This window comes from Cynoglossus semilaevis, chromosome 3 (genome assembly GCF_000523025.1).
Source record: "Cynoglossus semilaevis isolate Cse_v1.0 chromosome 3, Cse_v1.0, whole genome shotgun sequence".
Lineage (NCBI taxonomy): Eukaryota > Metazoa > Chordata > Actinopteri > Pleuronectiformes > Cynoglossidae > Cynoglossus > Cynoglossus semilaevis.
The window spans coordinates 9,628,907-9,652,450 of NC_024309.1; the positions used below are offsets into that span (position 1 = coordinate 9,628,907).

Consider the following 23,544-nt stretch of genomic DNA (forward strand, 5'->3'; position numbering starts at 1 on the left):
CTGGCTCACACATCACAGCAATGGAAGATAGTGGGAGATGATGCTGTTGTTATGTATGACAGAGGTCTAAATGGAGAATCAGCAGCATTATTATTACATAAACGACATGTTATAAAACTGTTTTTTCTTCGTAAATATTAGATGACTGTACCTTTATAGAGTTTTGATTCCTCGTTTATCCACAGTTATTGTTTCCATTGGTTCGTTTGGTCTGAAATCTATTTTAAGTTATTATTTTATTCAAAAACATCGTTGTCTTTGATTTCGCCAACCACATTCTGTATTAATAATACATTACTTCAATATTTCAAATTAAACGGACTGTATGTTTTCCTACAGCCGCCTCAAGAGGGTAGCCCAACCCCGTGTCAGCTCTGTGTCAACAGGTACGATACCCTTTTCAAGTAATAAGAAAAGTATTTTGAAAGGTCCGTCTAAATCTGTATCATACAGAGAAACTTTTGTCAAAACTGTTGCAGTATATTTTGGTACGTTTTTAGCCAATGAAAGACCTGTAATTATCGCCAAAGGCAAACACTTTGAACATTTTGTGTGCTAGCTTTAGCATTTTGTTTAATTCACTGGAGTTTAGGAAAATCTCATAAATATTTATCTTTTCAGCAGCCATAAAAGACATAAAACTATCTTTATTTTTATCCTTCTCTTCTCACCCGTTTTAATGTTGTAAACAAGTCATATATTACAGGGTTTGTGTGGACGTGGTAGAGATGGACAGCATCACTGTCTGACACTGTCCTCAAACAGACCCAGATGAAGTTTAACATTTTGGCAGCTGCTTCCTCCAGAAGTGTCCTGAAACTCGGTGAGACCATGTGTGTGTTTGAAGAGGAGGAACCACCACATGCTCTGCAGACCGTTCGTCTCCTAACAGTCTGGGTTACAGCTCTACACATAATGGAGCTGCTGCTCAAAAGACAGAGTGACAGTTACACCGACCGTACTGTGTCGCTGTTGAAGTAAGTCTGTTACACCAGCAACATTTTAAAAATAGTATCTGCTCTTAAATGAAACATATCATCCTAATATAAAACACTTACTGCTGTTTTTTACATGTTTGAGTTTCAATTTATTTATTTTCACATCTGGCTCCTGTTGTCGTAGAACACCCAAAACGGACGTTCAGAGTACAAAACCTTTGACTACACTGCCCTCTGCTGGACACTGTTTGGAGTTAGTAAACAAAATCAGGCTTTACTCAATAACATATTTGTAAAATATTTATATTTACTCAAGTGGGAATACTCGCAAAATAATTTTGAATAACTTTACCAAATAATAATAATAATTATAATATAAAAGTCCCCACCTAGCAGCTCTAACGCACCGATAATTCTACATGCTAGCACAGGCTACATGCTCTGTTTTTGCAATAAATGTCAGCATTTTTAAAAAATGCTGGCTACATGCTCTGTTTTTGCAATAAATTTCAGCATTTTTTTTAAAATGCTGAAGGGCACAGCCAGCGTGTCGTTATTAAGTTTTGTCCAACCAGGATTAATGGGTAGTGTTTTATCAGTGAGGGCATCGAGTGTAAAAAAGAAGGGGAAAAAGTGCCATTTTATTTAGGTGGATTAATCACTTTGAACATTTTGTGTGCTAGCTTTAGCATTTTGTTTAATTCACTGGAGTTTAGGAAAATCTCATAAATATTTATCTTTTCAGCAGCCATAAAAGACATAAAACTATCTTTATTTTTATCCTTCTCTTCTCACCCGTTTTAATGTTGTAAACAAGTCATATATTACAGGGTTTGTGTGGACGTGGTAGAGATGGACAGCATCACTGTCTGACACTGTCCTCAAACAGACCCAGATGAAGTTTAACATTTTGGCAGCTGCTTCCTCCAGAAGTGTCCTGAAACTCGGTGAGACCATGTGTGTGTTTGAAGAGGAGGAACCACCACATGCTCTGCAGACCGTTCGTCTCCTAACAGTCTGGGTTACAGCTCTACACATAATGGAGCTGCTGCTCAAAAGACAGAGTGACAGTTACACCGACCGTACTGTGTCGCTGTTGAAGTAAGTCTGTTACACCAGCAACATTTTAAAAATAGTATCTGCTCTTAAATGAAACATATCATCCTAATATAAAACACTTACTGCTGTTTTTTACATGTTTGAGTTTCAATTTATTTATTTTCACATCTGGCTCCTGTTGTCGTAGAACACCCAAAACGGACGTTCAGAGTACAAAACCTTTGACTACACTGCCCTCTGCTGGACACTGTTTGGAGTTAGTAAACAAAATCAGGCTTTACTCAATAACATATTTGTAAAATATTTATATTTACTCAAGTGGGAATACTCGCAAAATAATTTTGAATAACTTTACCAAATAATAATAATAATTATAATATAAAAGTCCCCACCTAGCAGCTCTAACGCACCGATAATTCTACATGCTAGCACAGGCTACATGCTCTGTTTTTGCAATAAATTTCAGCATTTTTTTTAAAATGCTGAAGGGCACAGCCAGCGTGTCGTTATTAAGTTTTGTCCAACCAGGATTAATGGGTAGTGTTTTATCAGTGAGGGCATCGAGTGTAAAAAAGAAGGGAAAAAAGTGCCATTTTATTTAGGTGGATTAATTATGTGGTGATCTGTGTTTAAAAAAAACAGTGACAATATAAAAATATGGACAGATTTTATAACAATTTGAGAATTTATTGGTAAAATTAATTTTGAATGTTTTTTATGTTTTATATCTGTTTTTTAAACAATGTTAAGAATGAAGATGATCTTATAATCAATAACTTATGCCTCCTGTCTAAGTATCTTCTGTTTTTAAACCGTGTATGTTGTTATGCACATCGTTATAACGCCACCTCTGTGTTACATAACCATAAAACATTGCATCTTTGTCCCTGCGTCGAGGCGGAGCATGCGCGGTGCGCGCAGCTGTCAGCAGCATCAGGACCAAAGCCGTGCACAGGATGCTGCGATGTTGGTGAAGTGAGATGCGCGTGAACACGGTTGGATAAACCATCATTAGACTGAACCCATCACCTCCGGCAGCAGCGTCATTCCCGGAGGCGGCAGAGAGTCGAGTTGGCACCGCGGCGCAGACGCGGAGCAGATGCGCCCATAAGACCACAACAACAGCACCGACTCCGATGACTCTGCTGCGACACTGCGATGGATAAAAGATTCCTCGTCGTCCCGTTTTAGGGACCGCAAGGTGCAAGTGTTCCCAGTGGGATGCACATCAGTGTCTGTCCCTACTCCCTGACCGTCATCATGGCAGCTCTGTACCAGGGCACGGACGCTTCCTCTCCGGATAAATTTCTGGCCTTGAAGGATGTGAGGGAGGTGAAGGAGGAGACTACGCTGGATGACAAGCTCTTCCTGCTGGCATGCGAGAAAGGTTTGGTATCGATCTTTTTTTTTTTTTCGTCTCGCTCCACCCAGAATCAATGTGTCCACTCTGAGAGATGTCTCACTGTAATAATCTGAAGTCGTCATGTCAGTTACACTGATCATGTTGCATTGTCTTTACATCAGCTGTATGGATCCAGAACAATTATTACAGTATTTCTGTACATCTAAGGATGTGTTCAAACTTGGGCTCCTGGGCCCATAGTGGCACTTGTAAAATTGACACATCCTGTTATGAGAGGAGGAAATGGACAAGAATTGTTTTTTTGTTTTTGCAAAGTGTTCCACATATATAATCAAATGATTTCAATCTATTTTAAGTAATTTCTGTGGTCTCACATCATCTCAGTATTACGTCAATTGTTTTTAAATTTAACATTTTACTTCTTTCTTTCATTCTCCATTGCATGTTTATAATAACAATATTGAAATGTTTTTCTTTTTGTAGACCAATAAGTTAGTTTTTGCTGGCTTTTTAGCTCTTCCAGCCCGTAGTCCATTATTTAAACATTCTGGCCACATTGTCCATTTAAGTCATTTATTGATAAACTGCTACTTTGTTCTCTTTCTTTATAGGTTTGTATTTATTTTTCTTACATTAGAAACTCTCGACTAAACACGTTTTCATGGTTTGCAGTTTTTACAGCACCCAACAAGGAGATGTATGTACTCATGTGAAACTGCACAGTAATAAGGGAGAAGCATGGTTATTATCAGCCAGTCTGTTTCATTGATAAGTAAAGAGCTCTGTGCAGGCAGATGTTATTCTTGTAACTGCCAGTGTGACCATATAAAGGCTCTGCAAACATGGTTGAGCAAAACAAACCCTTGTCCTTTGAGGGAGATGTTATTGTTGTCAGTGAAGATGTCTGCTGTGCACCACCAGACTGAACACGAGTCTGTGTGTGTGTGTGTGTGTGAATGATGTTTCACTGCTTTTATGATCCTACCTTTGTAATAATTAAATTAAATTATCTCTTATTTTGTTCTTGTGCTGGTCAGGTGACTACTACATGGTGAAGAAACTCTTGGAGGAGAACAAACACGGCGAACTCAACGTCAACTGCGTGGACGTGCTGGGCCGAGACGCCGTGACCATCACCATCGAGAACGAGAATCTTGACATCCTGCAGCTTCTCCTGGATCATGGCTGTCAGGTATTGAACATATGAGACATATGTACACGTGTGAACTCTCACCAAAAAGCACTTGTGACTATGGGACCATGCTGTTGGTTGAGGTTCAACAGATTTAAATACATTCAGGTTAGCAGAACATATTAAACATATACAAATATTAAACGTTAGCTGCCAAATAGCCGGATAAGGCTGTGAGTAACAAAAGTAGCTAACAGTTAGTGATGAAAAAAAATGTCTGTACACAACCTATGATTTTGAAATGATTTTTCTAGGGTAGCCAAGATAAATGAAAAATGTAGAAGTTGTTTATTTCAGTTTTTGCAAAATATAATAGAATCAAATCAAGACTTATGGAATATTGTATTTTTTATAGTGATATAAATGGTAAATAAACATATATTTCTGTTGTTGAGTTTATAAACTGTCCATAAAAACTCATTCCCAACCTAAAATGATCCATCTGTTCAACTGCCCGTATAAAAAGGCAGTGAACGACCTGCTAACAACAGACCACATGGTCCCAGACAGTCGTTCCTGTCAGTACTGGATTACAGCAAACCAATAAAAAATATGATTGTTCCCGTGTGCTTTATCTTCCACTCATGTCTGTCCTCCTGCAGGCCACAGATGCCTTGTTGGTGGCTATAGACTCAGAGGTGGTTGGAGCCGTGGACATCCTCCTCAACCACAGGCCCAGGAGATCGTCCAAGCCCTCGATTGCTGTCAGTCTTCTCCCCTCGCCGCTTTTCAAATCAAATAAACTCTGAAGATGACGTCGAAAGTGTGATGTAAATTCATATTTCTGTGAACCCTTTGTAGAAACTGATGCAGCGTATTCAGAACCCAGAGTACTCCACCACCATGGACGTGGCACCGGTCATCATGGCAGCCCACAGGAACAACTATGAGATCCTGACCATGCTGCTGAAACAGGACATCTCTCTGCCGCGGCCTCACGCCGTAGGCTGTGAGTGCACGCTGTGCAACGCTAAGAACAAGAAGGACAGCCTTCGACACTCCAGGTAGAGTTCAGAGCTGCAGTGGTTTACTGTCTCTCACAGTAAATGTCTTTGTTTTTCACATGATGGTTGTTTAGCTCCTCACACTGACAGGATGGAGCCTTAAACACAGCCATGAATCATACAGTCTGTCAGGGAGGAGTTCAGGGAAGGTTCCAGTAAAGCTGCAGTTTCTTGTTTTCAATAATAGCACTGGTTTCAAAATGTCATCTGTTATGTATTGGTATTTTTAGGAATGTTTTTTTTAATCTTTCAGCATACCATGTTTTCATGTTGTACTTCATTTAAATAAAATAAGGGAAGGAGAAGTAAGAAATCCCAAAGTTCTGCAAAATTAAAAAACTACATAAAATAGAGTTTAGGCTTTTTTAAAATACTAAAAAAAGACTTTCATTTCTTTTTTTCATTCTCTGTGGGTTAAGGTTCCGCCTGGACATCTACCGGTGTCTGGCCAGTCCCTCACTCATCATGCTGACTGAGGAGGATCCCATACTCAGAGCCTTTGAGCTGAGTGCAGACCTGAAGGAGCTCAGTCTGGTGGAGGTGGAGTTCAGGTACGAAGCGTCAGAGATGGATGATGTTTGAGGAGATCATCTAATGTCATTTAGCACATTATGAAATCTAGGTTGACAAAGGAGATGGGAATTTTATCATAAATCCTCATCTGCGGTACAGTCTGGATCTGATGAGAATAAATCACTCTCATCTGGTCTGCTTCGATCTGATTTCTTTACTCCAGGAATGATTACGAGGAGCTGGCGAAGCAGTGTAAGATGTTCGCCAAGGACCTGCTGGCACAGGCTCGAAACTCACGAGAGCTGGAGGTTATTTTGAATCATACCTCCAGCGAAGATCACGTGAACAAGAGAGGTCTGCTGGAGGAACGCATGAACCTCAGCCGCCTCAAACTGGCCATCAAGTACAACCAGAAGGAGGTCAGACCTGGAAAAAAAGCCCTTCATGTTTAAGAAAGAGCTTCGTTCTAGTCCATAAATATATACGTCATTTTTGTCAAGGTCACCAGGGTTTGACCTGAGCAAACATGGAAAATAAAAAAATAAAGAGTTCCCTCCAGGGAGTGTCAGTCAAGTTCAAACCCCGGTTTGAAGTTCTGAGGTGATTTACAGCAGAGATGGTTCAGAGTCAAAGTCAGACTCATATTTCACAGTACAGTTAAAACAGACTGTTGTCCTGCTGGACTGACAACACTCTGTATATTCATACAGTTAAATGACTTAGTACAAAACATGGACATGAGCTATTTTCACAGATGGTATTTTTTTTAATTGCAAATTGTAGTTTTGTAACAATTATTAGGCTAAAATTGTTGCTCAAAAATGAATATCCGACTCACTTCTTTTTCCACATGCTGTGTCTTCTTCTTGTACAGTTTGTGGCTCAGTCCAACTGTCAGCAGTTTCTCAACACCGTGTGGTTCGGAGAAACGGCCAGTTACAGGAGGAAACACACCTGTCTGAAGATGGCCACTGTTCTGAGCGTAGCCATGCTCTGGCCGCTGCTCTCCGTCTGCTACCTTCTGGTTCCACGCTCACGTGTGGGTCAGATCATCCACACGCCCTTCGTCAAGTTCATCATCCACAGCGCCTCCTACATGACCTTCCTGCTGCTGCTCAACCTCTACTCCCTGGTCTACAACGAGGGCAAGAAGAACACCATGGGCCCCGCGCTGGAGATGATCGACTACCTGCTCATCCTCTGGATCATAGGTCAGATGTTTGGACATTAAAGCTTTTATACCGAGAGAGTTCAAAACATTACAGTTCTAGAAGCAACAAAATAAAACACCATTTTATGATTTAAAATGTACAATTCTTTCCAAATAATTTAGTCAAATTACGCTGTTGTTTTTATAAATCCTTTGAGCGATTGTTTCCAACTAAATAATTCACATTTACACATTTTTTTCACATACAAACCTCAAGCACGCACACTAGTTTACTGACTCGATCTTCCTCTGCTGCCTCCAAACCACCAGCCTTTTTGCACGACGGCTTTAATTGCCCAGCTCTCCCAGCCTGGAGTTTTTTGTGTGTCCCATCGTCCGACCTCTCCTCCATCACACCACTGCATGGTAGTCACAGATTTCTTTGTGACCCTCTTCCCCCCTCCTCCCCAAACTAATAGAGCTGAGAAACAAAGAGGAGGCTCTGGAGCGATTTGTTATGAATTTCAGCAAATTGCAGGATTAAGATCAGTAGTTGAATCATTAGGGAGACGTGTAATTTGTTTCTCCATGCTGTGACTCAGCAGATGGGGGGGTGGAGGGGATTTATAATCGCTGCAGCAGAGCAGCTTAAAGATCAATTTGTACTCATTCAGCTGAATCCGCTGCCTTTGATGCTGCAGCCTCTGCTCTCTGCAGCGTCGAGCCTCCATCCAAAATCAGTTCAGTCACAGGGAGGCGACCAACGTGTACCAATGTTATCAGGATGTGAACAGAAGCTAATACATGCTAGTACACGTGCCGGACACCAGCAGAGAGTTATCAACAGTCAGATCATCAACAGCCTTCCGCTCACATTGTTCTCCACCCTTCCTGTCGTCTCTCTCCTCTCCCCTCCATCCTGCTCTTCCTCTGAGCCGGCTGCTTCACATTAATGGGGAAATCAGATGCTGTATGTGTGTGTGTGTGTGCATTAGTGTATCTCTTCAGTGTCTGGAATTTCAGGATTTCAGTTCACTGGTCAGACAGAAAACAAACCTAATATAACCGATGAAAGGGTCAAAGTTGTGTTTATTTTATTAAACACATAAAAGAGCCAAAGGTAGAAACAGCTGCTAAATGTGCGTTGGAGTTCGCAGCATTCATTTTTAGAATAAAAAATTTGACAATAAATATCAGTCGTTTATTGGAAGCCACGTTAAAGAAAGTGACGTGTTAGAATATTCTCATCCTCTCCTGATAATCTGATATTATTCCCTGAGGGGAAAAACAGTTCATTTCCTGAGGAAAAGTGTCAAACTCCTGTCACTCCTCCTTGTCTTATCTGTTGCTGAAACCACAGAAATCAATGACAGAGTCAGGTTCAGTGGGCTGTGACGATGCCTGACAGAAACATGTCACTGCTCCTTGATGTATGACTCCAGCTTTCAGTTTGTATCTCGCCTCCGACTGAATTCTTCTTGGGAACAAAAAGACAGCCGTCTTTATTAAAGTCCGTACTCTTCCCTAAATCCTGCAGCAGATGACTCACCAGCCTTAAATCAATGTGTTTCCTGTTTCTTCTTTTTTCCATAATGGAATTCTCAGAGCAGTCGTAAAATGTTCAACATTTCCCATACTGTATGTATGTATGTGTGTGTGTGTATGTGTGTGTGTAGGGATGGTGTGGTCAGACGTAAAACGCCTGTGGTATGAAGGCCTGGAGGACTTCCTGGAAGAGTCCAGGAACCAGCTGAGCTTTGTGATGAATTCCCTATATCTCGCAACCTTCGCTCTCAAGATAGTTGCTCACAGCAAGGTAGAGGAACATTTTCAGGTTTCACATCTGTGGTTTTAAGGTGTGCAGAGAATCTCTCTCTGCCAGTATGCTGCCATCTGTCAGTATTTTCTTTTTTTTTTCTTTTTTTTTAATGTTAACCAGTAGAAGATAGAACCAGCAGGGGGCAACAATGGACCTGAGGTTTACAAATGCAAAGCAAGGAATTTAACTACTCTGCCTTTAAATAGTGTATGAACATTTAAAAAACTCAATTTTTTTTTCATGTCATATTTTGAACTTTGTTTTGCAGTTTAAGAACGTGGAGGACACTGAGAGGAAAAACTGGGATGCCTTCCATCCCATCCTGGTGGCCGAGGGTCTGTTTGCCTTCGCTAACGTTCTGAGTTACCTGCGACTCTTCTTTATGTACACCACCAGCTCCATCCTCGGGCCGCTGCAGGTAAGAAGAGAGTGTGAAAGACACAGGTTAAAGATGAATGTTCAGTCAGTCATCCTAGAATACTAGAATATTGATTGGAAGTTTTTCAAAATGGGAAAATTGTAAAGGATTTAAAAATATAGGATTGTGTAATCGTACCCTGAATATTTTTAAGCAAATCTTTCATTTCTATCCTTCTTTCTACCACTCGCACTCCAGCTAACACCACCCACTCTCTCAGTTTGCTGTGAACACTCAAGGACAAACCCACAGCAAACATCAGTAGCTCAGTTTTGCAGCACTGAATCCCAACCCGTTTAATAGGAACTCTGAGTGAACTGACAAATGCGTTACATTTCTTTCCAAACTGTGGTTGATCCACAAACTTCAGCCAATGAAGAGCTGAGTCTCATCATGTTGCAGTTGTCATGTCTTATTATATTAATCACAATCTGGTAGAAACAGTAGTCGTTTTAATGACCTTTAATGAAACAGTAAATTCAGTTGTTGTTTCACTTCATACCATTCGAACCACTGTTTTCTCTTCATTCTAAACAGATTTATTTTTTTGCCCGAGCTGCTAATTTAGATTTTCTACCAAATATTTTGGAGTCAACAAACACTACAATTGTAGTAAATGAGGCTGCGGAACATTAAGAACAGATGTCGGTCTTGTAAAGAACAACATGCCAGGTTCAAGTTAAAAGTGTAAACTTATGTGAATTCTGGAAACTCTGTCGTGCACTGGCCCAGAGTCTCGGTTCAGCTGGCAGCACATATTCAGAACCTCGCCACTTTTTTTTTTTTTTTTTTTGCTAAAGATGGAAATGATTTTCACAACATACAAAACAAAGAAATTAAATTTTGCTAGAAAAATGCACAAATCCTGGAACAATGGGTGTTTTTGTATTTTGAGTTGGGTTTGGGAAAATATCAGCTCCAGCTGCAGGGATGGATGGAGGGAGGAAAGGAGGACAGAAACATGGATGGATGGACAAAGATGACTGATGGAGGGAGAGAGTGAAGGGGTATCGATGTTATGTGTGAAGTTTCTATCAGAAGTTGGTTGGAATTGAATCAAAATAAGGTTAATAATAATAACACCTTTTTCTGTCTTTCTTATTGACCAACAAAAACATGTCCCTCGCGCTCTTTTTTTTTTCTCTTTCTCTTTTATGACATCATAATGTTCATAGTCCTGCGGTCATGTATACATAGCTGTAGACATATGTTGAAGTGTTTAAGATGTTTCCACCAAACGTTTCTTCACTCCATACCACAGACCTTCCTGACTGTGTGGAGTTTCCCTCTGTTTTAGGCCTGAAGCTGTTTGTGGTTGACACATAAAAACACTGAGGCTAATGAAGGTTAATAATAAGGTACACTCCACTTCATCCTCCTTCTCTACCTTTTTCTCCTCATCCTCCCACCTTTTTTTTACTCACCCACTCGGTGACATCACCGTCTGACTGAGTGGGATGGAAAAAATTCTTTCTTTTAGAAAAACATGTGGCAGTGTGTTTGCGGCCACGCTGACGCTCACGCGGCCGACACACCTCCTCAGTGGAGTACAGGCACAAAGACACACACACTCTCCTGTTCACAGACAGACTGTGAGTCAGTACCATGTGGGCTGCACTAATGTATGTTTCCTTTGAATTCTTTTTCCGTCCAGCTCACGTTTCTCCTGGTTTCTTCCCTCCTCCTGAGGTTGGAAAGAGTGACTGAGGTCATGAATGTGTGTCTGTGTATCTGCTATCATCAGTGAGCTCACTCATGGCCCAGACTTCACCCCATTCACAGTGTTAATAAAAGCAGCGGCACAGCGGGAGGCATTTACAGTATGGTCCATGGGCTGGAAAATCCAATTACTTTCAGTTTGATAACACAAAATAAACCAGGGCTCAACTGTTCCCCTAATGATTCATAAAACATCCTGAGTTTTAACAAGTGATTTAGTCCAGAAAAATCACTTTGGGTTGAGGGTAGCACTCAGTTTTGGAAGGATTTCATGCTTCCACAAACAAATACTAAAAAGCAAAAAATATTTATTGTCAAAATAATTACAGCCTGTAAATATAGCTAGTTGTACATAAAATTAGCAAAATATGACTAGACAATAAATGCTAAATTTGATCAAACATCAACGATAGTTAAGTCAGCGACGCCTGCACCGTCCTAGGAAAAAGAAAGAAAACAGCGACCTCACTAACCGCAAAACCATTAAAGTTTGTGTGGGTAAAAAATTAGCCGCAAATGTTTAGGTGATTGGTAATTCACAGTTTTTGGGAGAGAAAAATCCAAGACTCTTATTAACTGACACATTAGCACAGATTAGCAGACATTATTAAATGCACTCATCGACACGTTGATCATTTTAGGTTAGTGTGTCTGTGTGTCTTAAGGCTAGGTTGAGAGACCTTGAACGCATCATCTTTAGCCTCCCACATTCCGCCCCTGTTTGTCCAGTGACAAAGTTAGTCGGCGACGGCCTCAGCTCCTAAATCAGGTGTGTACCAAGTGTCTGACAAGAGGATGAATCGGCCCATTGGGACCAGACCTCCTCCTCAGAGGAGCAGCCGGGGTCTCCGTGAAAACACTCTAACCTTGAGGTGGCGCCACAGCGGTCATCGCTCACCCTGACAGGACGCCGCTGTTTGCTGTTTAAACGTGTTTTCACCTCGTTTGAGAATCTGAGGGAGAACAGATAAAGCTCTCAGCTCCGTGAATATCTGTCCATTAGTCTGAGAAGACTTTGTCCGTCCAACACCTCGCTGCTCTGTGAGTTTGTCTTCACTCAGGCCAAGTGAGAAACCACGGCTGCCAGAGTATGTCTGTAGGGTTAAAAGAATACCTGTAGTATTATTAGTGGAATATGTAGCTACAGAGCTGCACAGTTAGCCACAAACAGCTAAATAGAAACGTAATCATCACCAGGTCAACATTTTCTCATCTTTACTGAACTTTTCTAACCCTCATCTCTCCTCAGATCTCCATGGGTCAGATGCTGCAGGAGTTTGGGAAGTTCCTCGGCCTCTTCCTGCTGGTCCTGTTCTCCTTCACCATTGGACTCACTCAGCTTTATGGAGGGAATGAGAAGGAGAAGAACTCACCACCCAGGGACTGCGAGGGCATCTTCTGCCCACAGCAGAGCAACAGTGCATTCCACAGGTCTGGTCCAGACACCTCAGTCTGTCATCTCAAACCCTGAACCTCCAGAATTCCTCCGAGGCTTCCCTGTAGGAAAGGTCAGACACCTTCTAACATCTTCTGTTGTTTTCCAGCTTCATGGGAACCTGCTACGCCCTCTTCTGGTACATCTTCTCCCTAGCGCACGTCGCACTGTTCGTCACCCGCATCAACCTAACGGAGGAGCTGCGTTCATTTGTCGGCGCCATGATCATCGGCACCTACAACATCGTGGTGGTCATTGTGCTGACCAAGCTGCTGGTGGCAATGCTCCATAAAAGCTTCAGACAAATTGCCGTAAGTATTAACACGCGTGTGTGTGTGTGTGTTTTAGTTTCCCCACCTGGCTGAAGGAACTGTTTGTACCTCGTCCACTCAGTGTGAAGATTTAACTCGGCCTGAAATGCTGCACAGATGTTTCCTCATTTTCCTTCAACATTTGATTTTCATTAAACTCAGTAAAAATACGTGGTTTTCACTATTTCTGCATTTTTCCTAACATTCCTCTCTGTTATTTCTGGGGCTTCTTTTTGGTTGGTGGGGGTGTGGGTGTGTTGGCAGAATCACGAGGACAAGGAGTGGAAGTTTGCTCGAGCCAAACTGTGGCTCAGTTACTTTGACGACAAGTGCACTCTGCCACCACCTCTGAACATCCTGCCCTCCCCGAAGACCGTGTGCTACTTTGTGACCAGTATGAGCAAGTGGATCTGCTCACACACTTCGAAGGGCAGAGTGAAGAGACAGAACAGTCTGAAGGTGAGGAAAACAAAATGGAAATATTGGCTGGAAAAAAAAAAAACTAACAGTAGCACGTCCAGCTAGTTTGGTTTTGGTTATTTTCTTGGAGGATATATTTAGTACTTTTTGGCAAATCTTTCTCTGTTTCTTTTTAACATCAATCTTCAAATGTCTCAAGTATCTCAGTATCATTCACGTCCGTGTTTCTTAGTTCCGATGAAACTTTGAGCATTTCCAACTCTCTCAGTTCATCCTCATGTCCTTAATTAATGAATAATGAATTCTCTGAGCTCCTGCTCCGTCTTCCTCCTCAGGAATGGAAAAACCTGAAACAGAAGCGTGACGAGAACTACCAGAAGATCATGTGTTGTCTGGTTCACCGCTACTTGACGTCCACGCGCCAGAAGATGCAGAGCACAGACCAGGCCACCGTGGAAAACCTCCACGACCTACGCCAGGACCTCTCCAAGTTTCGCAACGAGATGAGGGACCTGTTGGGATTCCGGACGTCCAAATACGCCATGTTCTACCCGAGGAGCTGAACGTCTCGACAGGACATCGGCCTCAGGTTTCTCTGGGATTCTGTGCGACCCGAGCATGAGCAAAAACGAATATTCGTAAGATAAACTGCATTTTGAGTCACAGACATGACTTCAAAACTTGGATTTAATAAGAAAAATATCTAAATATATATATATATATATATATATATATATTCCCAGAACAGCCTTCAGGTTAAGCCCCCTAGTGTATTATGCGGCTCTACAGCTTTTTTTTGTAAATAAAGAAATTGTTTTCAAAAGGACAAATAAAAATTTTGGAAAATTCGCTGGAGCTTTAATAGTCAAAATATTCGACCTGAATCAAACCCTGCGTTCAAGACTTGAATATTCTTAGTGATTTCTATCTCTGAAAGTGATATTTGGACACTTTGGGCCAGAAAAGTGTCAGTTGTTGGACCAACAGTCCCACAGGCCCGGTCCGTTGAGACGCACGTTACACATCATCTGATCCAGCCTCATGATTAGCAGCACATATTTCACTAATCTCTGCTGACCCAGTTTGGTTTCTGTGCAACGACGGGAAAAAAACACACGAGGAAAACGTAGATTTTTTTATTTTATTCGAGCAGTTGAAAACAGTAAAATATAAATAACATTCACAGACATTATTTTCCGTATGAAAATATTTTTCTTTCACACCTCTTCCTTGTCAAACAACGACAGTGAGTAAATGGTGAACACTAATGTTGGTGCATCCGTAAACTAAGAGGAAGAGCTCCAGCTACAAAGATGTTTGTTTCACATAAAAACCAGCATAAATATATATATATATATATATATATATATATTTGAAAGAGTCACGTACTGCAGATATTAAATATTGCACTTCAATCACCACATTAAGAAACCTCCAAGCCCCGCCCACTTCTGAACCCCATCGTTACACATGAGTTATTCCCATTTAGTAAAACTCAGTTGGAGGCCTAAAGGCTTAGATATATATTTGGGACGATTTTTGACAGACTTTGTCTTTAAATTATATTAAAAATTAAACCCCAAATTTCATTGACATTGCACACAATCACAATGGAGGACAACAATACACAAAACGTGGAACGTCAAAGAAAACGTGCACAGACACAGTTTTAACAAATAGGTCTGTGGTCTGTGGAATTATTACCCAATCAGATTCAGTTTACAGAACTACAGTGTAATTAAACAGAAATATCACTTTACTGCAATTAAATGAAATAATCTGTGGTTTCCTTCCATAGACTGTTAATAAGAAACGGTCGTATTTGGCTTTGGAAAACGACCCAAAAGAGATCGGCTTCTCACTCAGATTTCAGTAACATTTCCTGATGATCTTATTGACTGAATACTTAGGTTTAGGTATTTTTTTCTAAATGCGATTTTAATTTCCAAAACCGACTTCTTCATCTGTTCTAAGAAATGATTACAGACCTAAAAAGAATCTTGTCTAGAACTTACAGAAACTTTTCTCCAAAATGTTATTCTGCACGCTCTACGGCTCATGTTGACTTCAGGTGCTTTTAAAATTACAGGAAAAAAAATCAGTTCCATCCAGAGATGTAGAACACATGTGAAATCCTTGACAAAGGTTCCATTTTTCATCTTAGGCCAACATCAAAGCACTCAAACACAACTCCCTCATTGTTCCTTTTAACACAAATGGGAATTGTAGAGGAAGTTTTTTTTTGTTTTTTTTTTTAAAATACCTCATGTATGTTGTTGAGATGAAGTGTCTTCTCTCCTTAATCGTTTACATCCACCTCTGAGCCTCAGGTCAAAGTAGTCGAGTGCCGATCCTCGGAGCTCCTGGAGGAGCTCAGCAGCGTTTGTTCTTCAGGACGTTCAACCCTTTTTGGTTCTTGGCCTTGAACGCCATGACAAAGTGGTGGGGGGCGATCTTCCCGCGGCCCTCCTCGTCCACCTGGCCCATGAAGACGTAGCTCAAGCCTGGTGAGGTCACACAGAAAGAACCTGAATGCAGTGGCGGTAACGGCAGAGACATTCAGGAAAGACCCGACATCAGAATCTCCCGTGGCAGAGGAATGAGATATGTTTATATGCAGCCATATAAACATAGGTCAGGCTTCAGTGACTGTTTGGTTGGAGTTCTGCTGCTCACCTCACAGGCTCTTTGGCCAGTGCTGTCAACTGAGTGTGGACAGTTGGTCACATGATGACGTGCACTCACCTCTCCTGACATACGGGCACTTCTTGCACAAGATCGTGATTTTGGTGCTCATGGTCTTTCCTGCCTGCTGGATGGCCAGGCTGCCTTCTTTATACAGGTTGATGATGGAGACTGTGGCGTACATACTTCCTCCTCTCATGGTCGCAGTGATGACAGTCCCACTAATCACTGTCACAAACACACACACACACAATGGTGATGAAAAATTGACGTAAACTCATTATACAAATACAACAAATTTCATTACAGAAATAGCATTTTTATACTTGTTCAGGCCTCCAAATACAACAAATTTCATTACAGAAATGGCATTTTTATACTTGTTCATTGAAAATCAATCCTAAAAATCCCATCATTCTACCCGTTCACTGTTTTTTTTTTACAGCTTCATTATTTACGCATGAGTCAAAAGGCTTTTCCTCAGAAACTTGCTGCTTGTATATGCTCGGGCTGTACTGTGTGGGCCACATACAAGAGTCTGAAAGGGAAGTTAATGGAGTGTAGAATCACTGGTGTGTTTTTGTTTAGCCCAGAAAAAAACACTGAAAATCAGTTTTAGTCATTTTATGCTAGTTTTTTTCCCCCCATCTGGCCAAAATGGCAGGTGGTATTTATTTTATCTTCACTCTGACCATGTGTCCACACAATAATACATATATTAAAGTTGTCCAGGCTCATAGTGGATGAAGGAGATTTGAAGTGACAGCAGTTTAATAGTGCAGCCAGTGGAAATCACATCTCATTCAGCATGAACAGGACTCCTCTCACAGATGGTGCCAGTGTGTTTCTGATCTGATGAAGTGTTTGTTTTAAATCCCAAGGTAGATGACATAATTCAGAGCGTTGTCTTTAACAAACTGCCCTTTCCTTCAGACTGTGCTGTTCAATGCAGAAGCTTTTTTTTAATTTTTTTTATTTTTTATGAAGGAACCGTTGGATCTACATGTGGTAAACATCTGAGAGAGGAAACATCAGAGAGCAGGAGGTTAGCCAACGGAGGGCCAGGCTGAATCAACACCTTTGTTTATCAACAGTCTGAGTGTGTGTGTGTGTGTGTTTACACTGGAGTCAACTGTGTCCTACTGTACACACTCCTTCACTTCCTGGCGCGCTTGTCAAGAAAGCTCTTGAAGTGTGCAAAAAAGGTAGACTCAGTTACAGTTATTGTTATAGAGGGTAAAAAAACGTTCTGAGCTGACTTTGTCTTGTCTTTTGGTCTTCATTCATTCATTCAGCCATTAGCTAGCTCGTAGCTAACATCCAGCCCTGCTGAGCTGATTTATATTTTCTTGTTTGGCTAATTTTATTTACTCAAATGTTTAACTTGTTTTGCCATATTTTTCCAGGAATGCTAATATTTAGATATATTTGCTCTTGTTTGGCTAATTTTATTTACTCAAACTTGTTTTGCCATATTTTCCAGGAATGCTAACATTTAGATATATTTGCCTGTTTGTTTTTCTTGCTGTTTGACTTGTCATTTTGCTTTTAATGAGCAAAATTAATCTGCTTATGACAAGCTAAGCTAACATGAGAGGATATATATTAGTAGCTAGGCCATTCATGTAACACAGCTTCATGTATTAATGGTTTTATTTTAAATTGTCTGAACGACCAAACATCACACACAACTGCAGTACCTGTTTGAATCCCCTACGGTTCACAACAGGCTGTTGAAGACTTTGCTACATTTAAGCTAGTTTAAGATACATGCTACTTTTATAGATAGGTAGCTCTTATATTTGCCTGTTATTTAACTATTCTTCAACTCTATTATTTACTAAATTATTTGTTTCCGTTCTTTTTCATCCTTAAGCTATCACATGACATAATTTTGATAATAACATAATATTTATGTGTTATTTATTTACTAACTTTTCATGTGATTTACTGCATGTTCTACATCTATAGGTATCTACAGCAGTGCGTTGAGGTTAATCATGTCTGTTTGAAAACCTGCAGCTCCTCAGTGTGACTTTTCCTCTGGGTTTTCCCACAAATTCCACCAGCCAATGATGTTCTTACCAAAATTGCTGGAGCAGTAATTGCTCTCGAGTGTTCCTCGCCGTTTGCATTTCTGCTGGCACAGTGCAATGGAGTACTTCAGAGCTGTACACACACAGAAACACAGAGGAAAATGTCATCTCTAATTTGGTCGGTGGCTCTGGCTGCTGCAGTGGTTTTTTCACAGAATATTCAGAGTCGGTGCAAAACCCACAGCCAGTATCCTCACGGAGCTATATTTAGACCAGTGGGACAAAAACAAACACCTACTCCTGGAGTTACACAATTTTTAGACTCTATTTACAAAAAAATCCACAATTTAACGGAAATACTGGGATTCCTAATGTAGTACTGAGTAGATTATGGAAATTCAAAGCATCTTAGCCAATCAGAGGCCACCACTGTGTGACATCTTGGCAGTGAGATGCAAAAAATAACCAGGTTTGACTACAGGAAAAAAAAGGAGTTTTGGAATGTGAGTGTGTGTATGAAAACGAGCTGTGACTGTGGCCTCAGACACACACTCACACTGTACCACTGTGTGTACGTGGTGTGTTTCAACATGTGCTTCTTTAGGCTGAAATTATATTTGGAGTAAAGAGTGTGTACTGTACACAGAGGAGGCTGACGTACAAGTACTGCAGTAATTCACAGTTTTGATTTGCCTGATATTTATTTGATTTATTTTATATTCAAACTAAATGAAATGCTCTTGATCTCCACAAGGGAATTAGTACTTCATGAGCAGTCATGTCCAAAGTATGGCCCCGGGGCTAATCATGGCACCTGTGTCAGATTTATGCGGTCCTGGAGATATTTTGTAAAAAAGAATATTTAATGTTCTACCACCAGATTATTTTTGTCCCAAGGGTTTTTGGATAAAGTCCAGAATAATTTAATTAAATCTTAAGTATATTCTTCAACAGGTTTGAAACTCAATTTTAGCTTTCTTCTTATCTATGGTCATAAGTTTCACAGGAAAACAATTTAGAAACACATGTCCCAAAAGTTCTGATTGAACTAACGTTGCTACCTACGTATGGGCCTGGTGGTGCCTGGCTGTGTGGTGGTGGTGGGAAGTATCGTGGTGGTCGGGAACTTCTTTGGTCTGAACTTGTAGTGTCCAATGAAGCCGTCTGCAGTGAGACTGAGATCTGACAGGAACTGGATTAGGAGCTGATTCCCCTCAGAGAACACGGGCCTGCAGAGGGAAGCAGACTCGAGGTAAACTGAGATTAAGTCACAGGACCGAGGTTTCAGAGAGAATTCAATCGTCTGCATAACAGAATCACCTACTCTGGGGGGCTGTCGCCGCAGTACTTCCCAATCCTTTTAGCATCGTTGATTTCCGCTCCATTGAAAATAGAGACGTGGTCGTAGCGGCAGTAGTTATCCCTTTCCACATCAAACTTCTCGAACTTGACTTCAATGATCTGCCACAGGAGACATGTTGTTAAGGAAATCCTCACTGAGCTGCTACAGCTCTGAAATACACCCTGTCATCAGACTGGACCACTTGATTAAAGGCTGCTGCTCTCAATCAGCGTCGGCATCATGTTTTCCACAAACCTATCCACCCAACGCTGTCTTACAATAAAGTGCAGGTCAATAAAGAGCAGCAAAGTAGTAGTAGCTATGCTTTGGCTAACTTTAAACTACCATCCTGTCTTTTAGCCTTTTAGCTTTTTTAAAAATGTATTGTAAAATCTTTTGGCAATTTTTTTCGAATTAGCCTTGAGTTATGCTAACGGATAATGTTTATCTTTTTATAAATAAAGCATCTTTGACACGGACAACTTGAACCTACCTGGGTTCTTCTGGGAATCGGTTCTTACCTGGTTCTTTGGTGCCACTATGTGCCAGGAACATGTCACACCTGCTGGGTAATCCTTCTCTGGCCAGTTGGGTGTTTTGAAAGTGCCCGTTGGTTTGTCCAGTCTGCCTCCACAGTACTGGTCCCCTGTGGGGAGTAATAAGTAAAGTTAATCTTGGAGCCCCATCAAGGCTGTGTTTGCGTTGAAGGTCACTGATGTTTCTTCAGGGAAATGCCTCAGATCGGATTTGCCATCCTGTTAGAAGCAGACTCATGCAGCCTGCTGTGCTGCATGTGCCAAGACAAAAACAATACAAGCTCTTTCAACATTTATCTCCATAAAACATCTTTTTATAACATACCCCTTAAATTTAGGGTTTTCCTTTCCAACATTCCAAGGAAGTATAATTTCGCACTGCCACGAATCTGACGTGTGTCTTACAATGTTGACAACACTTCAGAGACGGCACGCTCTTTCTGTTGTCGTACATTGTGTAACAGCCACGCCGTCTGCTTAACAGCTATTGTCCATTTCCAGCTGTCAAATTCTTGAGCACAAACAACCAGCTATTAAAATTCCACAGAGAAAAAGTAGATGAGACTTTTCAACCCCACCAAGAGGAAACGTCTCATCGACTTTAAGTGATTCTTCTGACGTGGGCTTTCGGCCGAGAGGCTGACAGAGAAAAAAATTGGTGAGAAATTCCACATCAGGCTGTGTCGAATGTAGAGATGTTGGTCTTTTTGCGCTCTGCTGGAGCTCAGAACTATTAGCCTTGTCTCAGACAAATGAAAACCTAAGAGAAACAACTACACTCTTGTATGAAAACCTAAGAGAAACAACTACACTACACTTTGTTTTATTCTGTCTGAATGATTTGAAAGTGTTTCACAGATTTGTGGCTTGAAGGCCGAGAAATTATTTTTTACTGCTTTTTTTTTATAAGATCAGAGTGTCCCTAGCCTCACCTGCAGGGTGTGCTAAAAACATAGTTGAAATTGTCCTTGTCTGTGATTTAAAAAAGATTTGATTTAATGCCAACAGGAAAACAATACATTCAGCTTTAATAAATTGATATATTCTTTACGATAAATTCGTCAGCTTTAATAAATTGATATATTCTTTTCCATAAATTCTTACTCAGCAGATATTAAAAACTGCAGCCCATCGTACGACTCAATAATTCTTTTTCTTTAACTGAGTCTAGAGTTGATTCCTGGTAATCACTTCTTCTTCTTTGGTACAAAATACAGACACAAGGCAGCTCCAGTTCCGTGGAGGAAGATCCAACATGACTCAGTAAAGTAGTGGAACATCTGTTTCTGTGTCAACTCCTGCTCTCCCTTTTGTCTACCAACCTCTTTCGTGAGGGTGTGCAGCGGAGAAGACCGCCAGGAATCCACTTCCAGCTGTGTTGGCATCAGACACCATCTGCAGCAGCATCTTGTTGCCCATGGACACCAAGGCCCCTGGTTTGAACGTCCCACAGAAGCGGCCGAGCCGCTGTCCATTGAAATGGCCACTATAAACGTCCACATAGTCGTAGCGGCACAGGTTGTCACTCTCCAGGTCGACGAAGCGGAATGACAGGACCACCACCTTTCCCTCAGGGACCTGGTCGGAAAAGTATGGAAATTCCAATATCCAAGTTTTTTACTTCATTTTGCTATGTGCTTTGTAACATATTTTAGCCGGAACTTTAGCTGCTCTCGCTAATGGTCTGGTTAGCAACAGCAAGTATCTGCCATATTCATTGTCAATATTATGCTAAAATTATGAATTGTTGTGTTTTTATCCCCTTCTTTTTATTCTTCTTTATTTACAGGTTTTTTTTTTTCAATAATTCCGATTGAATTCATGCATTCTGTGTTCCACTGTAGCGATGGTGTTCTTTGGGTATTCAGCTTCTCCCTTTCATCTCAAAACACAGTGAACAACTCTTTTGGCAAAGAGTTCTAGTTTTGTTCATTCTGACTGAAATCTATTCTTTCAGTTTCCTCCTCGGAGATAGATTTGAACATTAATTCAGGTCTTGTCTTTTCCACTGCTTTTTCATGACACTTTTTGAACATTAATTCAGGTCTTGTCTTTCCACTGCTTTTTCATGACACTAATTCCAGACTGGACCAAGGCAGTCTGTCCTCTCTTGGCAGTTTTTCTAAGAATCTTTGGACACATTTTAATAGTAATGCTAAAACCCTTACTTTATACCATGCCATGTAAAATAACTATTAGTTTCTCTAACAGAGTCGGTATGATTAAATTATAAAATAAATGATCCTTGTATCGTACAGAAGCACTTCTAGAAATACTAGAAATAATGACATTCCTTCATGTTAAAACTCACTGTGATTCTCCACACACACTTGGTGTTTGGGGGATAAACTCCTGGGTAACCCTGGCTGCCGATGACTCCAGAATCTCCTGTGACGTTTCCACCACATGTAAAGGCTGGTCTGCAGGAAAAACAGGGTGAAAAGTAGATCCTACCTTGAGAAACCTCGAATTAATGTATTGACCCTGAGGCATGCTGCAGAATGTTGCTGTCAAATAAATCCAGCTTCTTCGCAGTGAAGATCCTTGACACCTTGCGCACTGACAAAGCAGTAAACCAGATTGTGGTTGAGTATGATAAAGATGTACCTCCTCTGACTTTGTGCACAGACTTGTGCCAAAAACAGTAGACTCCATGCGCAAAAAATACTGCATGTTCTCCACATTGTTGGCTCCACACAGCAGCGGGATTCTCTCCTGGTTTCACACCGTGGCATGAATGGCATTGTGCAGTGAGAAGGTGAGGGAGAGAGGGAAAAAGAGAGAAAGAGAGACTCCAAGAGCAAAGAGGAAAAGTACCCGTGAGTTCCTGCAGGGAGCTTCAGTGACTGCAGGCTGGAGCAGATGAATATAGCGTTTGTTCTGCGTGGTTTAGAGAGATGGAGGTGAAGGAGGGAGGGCAGCAGGGAGGGGAGGAAGGAGGGAGCACAGGCTGCTGCTTATCCAAAAAAAAGAGTTTGGAGGGTGTGGGGTGGGTGGTCTCCAATCATTTTCATCATAGACACCTGGCTGAAAAAGCTTGAAGGGCATGGCATGAATTAACTTGACTAAAAGAAGACATACCTGCACTTTGGCATTCCACTCAACAGGGACTGTAGCTGCTGTCTAACCTACATGAATGGTAACGCTACAGTGTCAACACTAACACAGGTGCAGGTAGAGGGCAGCTGTGTTAGAGTGGTTCTCAAATGGAGGTACTGTATGTGTACACAATTGTAATGGAAAGCACAAGTTGTTGTTTTTTTTTTATATTTAGGATTCAAGATATGTTTAAAAAGTTTTTAACTATAATATTTTATATTTAATTATTTCTATTCATCTTTTTTAGCTGTTTGTTTATATAAAATATATTTTGGTAAAGAAATGTTTATCTATGAATTAATTCAGTTCCTGATAGATATTTAAATAGATATTAATTACTATCCAAAAACTTCACCCTAAGGTCTTATTAAATCTTTTTACAAGTAAGTCTATTTTAACTTTATTACCACACAGCATTAAATGATGTGATTGAAATGTCCCCTCAATCACGGTTTTAAATAACGGGTCATTGCAGAGCCTGCACGCCACCTGCTGTAAGTACAGC

General features: G+C 40.9%; 2 protein-coding genes across 2 annotated transcripts; one reads left to right on the plus strand and one right to left on the minus strand.

The window, feature by feature from the left end:
* Positions 1 to 1,620: 1,620 nt before the first annotated feature.
* Positions 1,621 to 15,439, plus strand: trpc1 (transient receptor potential cation channel, subfamily C, member 1). The gene is made up of 14 exons (XM_008307829.3): positions 1,621 to 2,039; positions 2,895 to 3,384; positions 4,398 to 4,552; positions 5,155 to 5,256; positions 5,354 to 5,556; positions 5,976 to 6,107; positions 6,293 to 6,488; positions 6,944 to 7,280; positions 8,896 to 9,035; positions 9,307 to 9,456; positions 12,425 to 12,606; positions 12,720 to 12,921; positions 13,186 to 13,380; positions 13,677 to 15,439. Exons 2-14 carry the CDS (start codon positions 3,219 to 3,221, stop codon positions 13,902 to 13,904), a joined length of 2,388 nt encoding a protein of 795 aa, XP_008306051.1. The 5' UTR covers positions 1,621 to 2,039; positions 2,895 to 3,218; the 3' UTR covers positions 13,905 to 15,439.
* On the minus strand, positions 14,469 to 23,148 carry pcolce2b (procollagen C-endopeptidase enhancer 2b). Its single transcript, XM_008307828.3, has 9 exons — positions 22,548 to 23,148; positions 22,252 to 22,360; positions 21,263 to 21,518; positions 19,926 to 20,050; positions 19,387 to 19,523; positions 19,128 to 19,291; positions 18,112 to 18,195; positions 16,087 to 16,254; positions 14,469 to 15,845 (listed from the first exon to the last, which is right to left on the minus strand). Exons 1-9 carry the CDS (start codon positions 22,682 to 22,684, stop codon positions 15,715 to 15,717), a joined length of 1,311 nt encoding a protein of 436 aa, XP_008306050.1. The 5' UTR covers positions 22,685 to 23,148; the 3' UTR covers positions 14,469 to 15,714.
* Between the last annotated feature and the right edge of the window lie 396 nt (positions 23,149 to 23,544).

Excerpts from the sequence above, each read along its gene's own strand:
- trpc1 (XM_008307829.3), top strand. The coding sequence starts at position 3,219 with ATGCACATCAGTGTCTGTCCCTACTCCCTGACCGTCATCATGGCAGCT. Across the intron at positions 9,457-12,424 it reads CCATCCTCGGGCCGCTGCAG|ATCTCCATGGGTCAGATGCT; the intron begins GTAAGAAGAGAG and ends ATCTCTCCTCAG. Across the intron at positions 12,607-12,719 it reads AGCAACAGTGCATTCCACAG|CTTCATGGGAACCTGCTACG; the intron begins GTCTGGTCCAGA and ends GTTGTTTTCCAG.
- pcolce2b (XM_008307828.3), bottom strand. The coding sequence starts at position 22,684 with ATGCCATTCATGCCACGGTGTGAAACCAGGAGAGAATCCCGCTGCTGT. Across the intron at positions 22,361-22,547 it reads TGTGCACAAAGTCAGAGGAG|ACCAGCCTTTACATGTGGTG; the intron begins GTACATCTTTAT and ends TTTTTCCTGCAG. Across the intron at positions 18,196-19,127 it reads AGGCACCACCAGGCCCATAC|CTCTGAAGTACTCCATTGCA; the intron begins GTAGGTAGCAAC and ends GTGTGTGTACAG.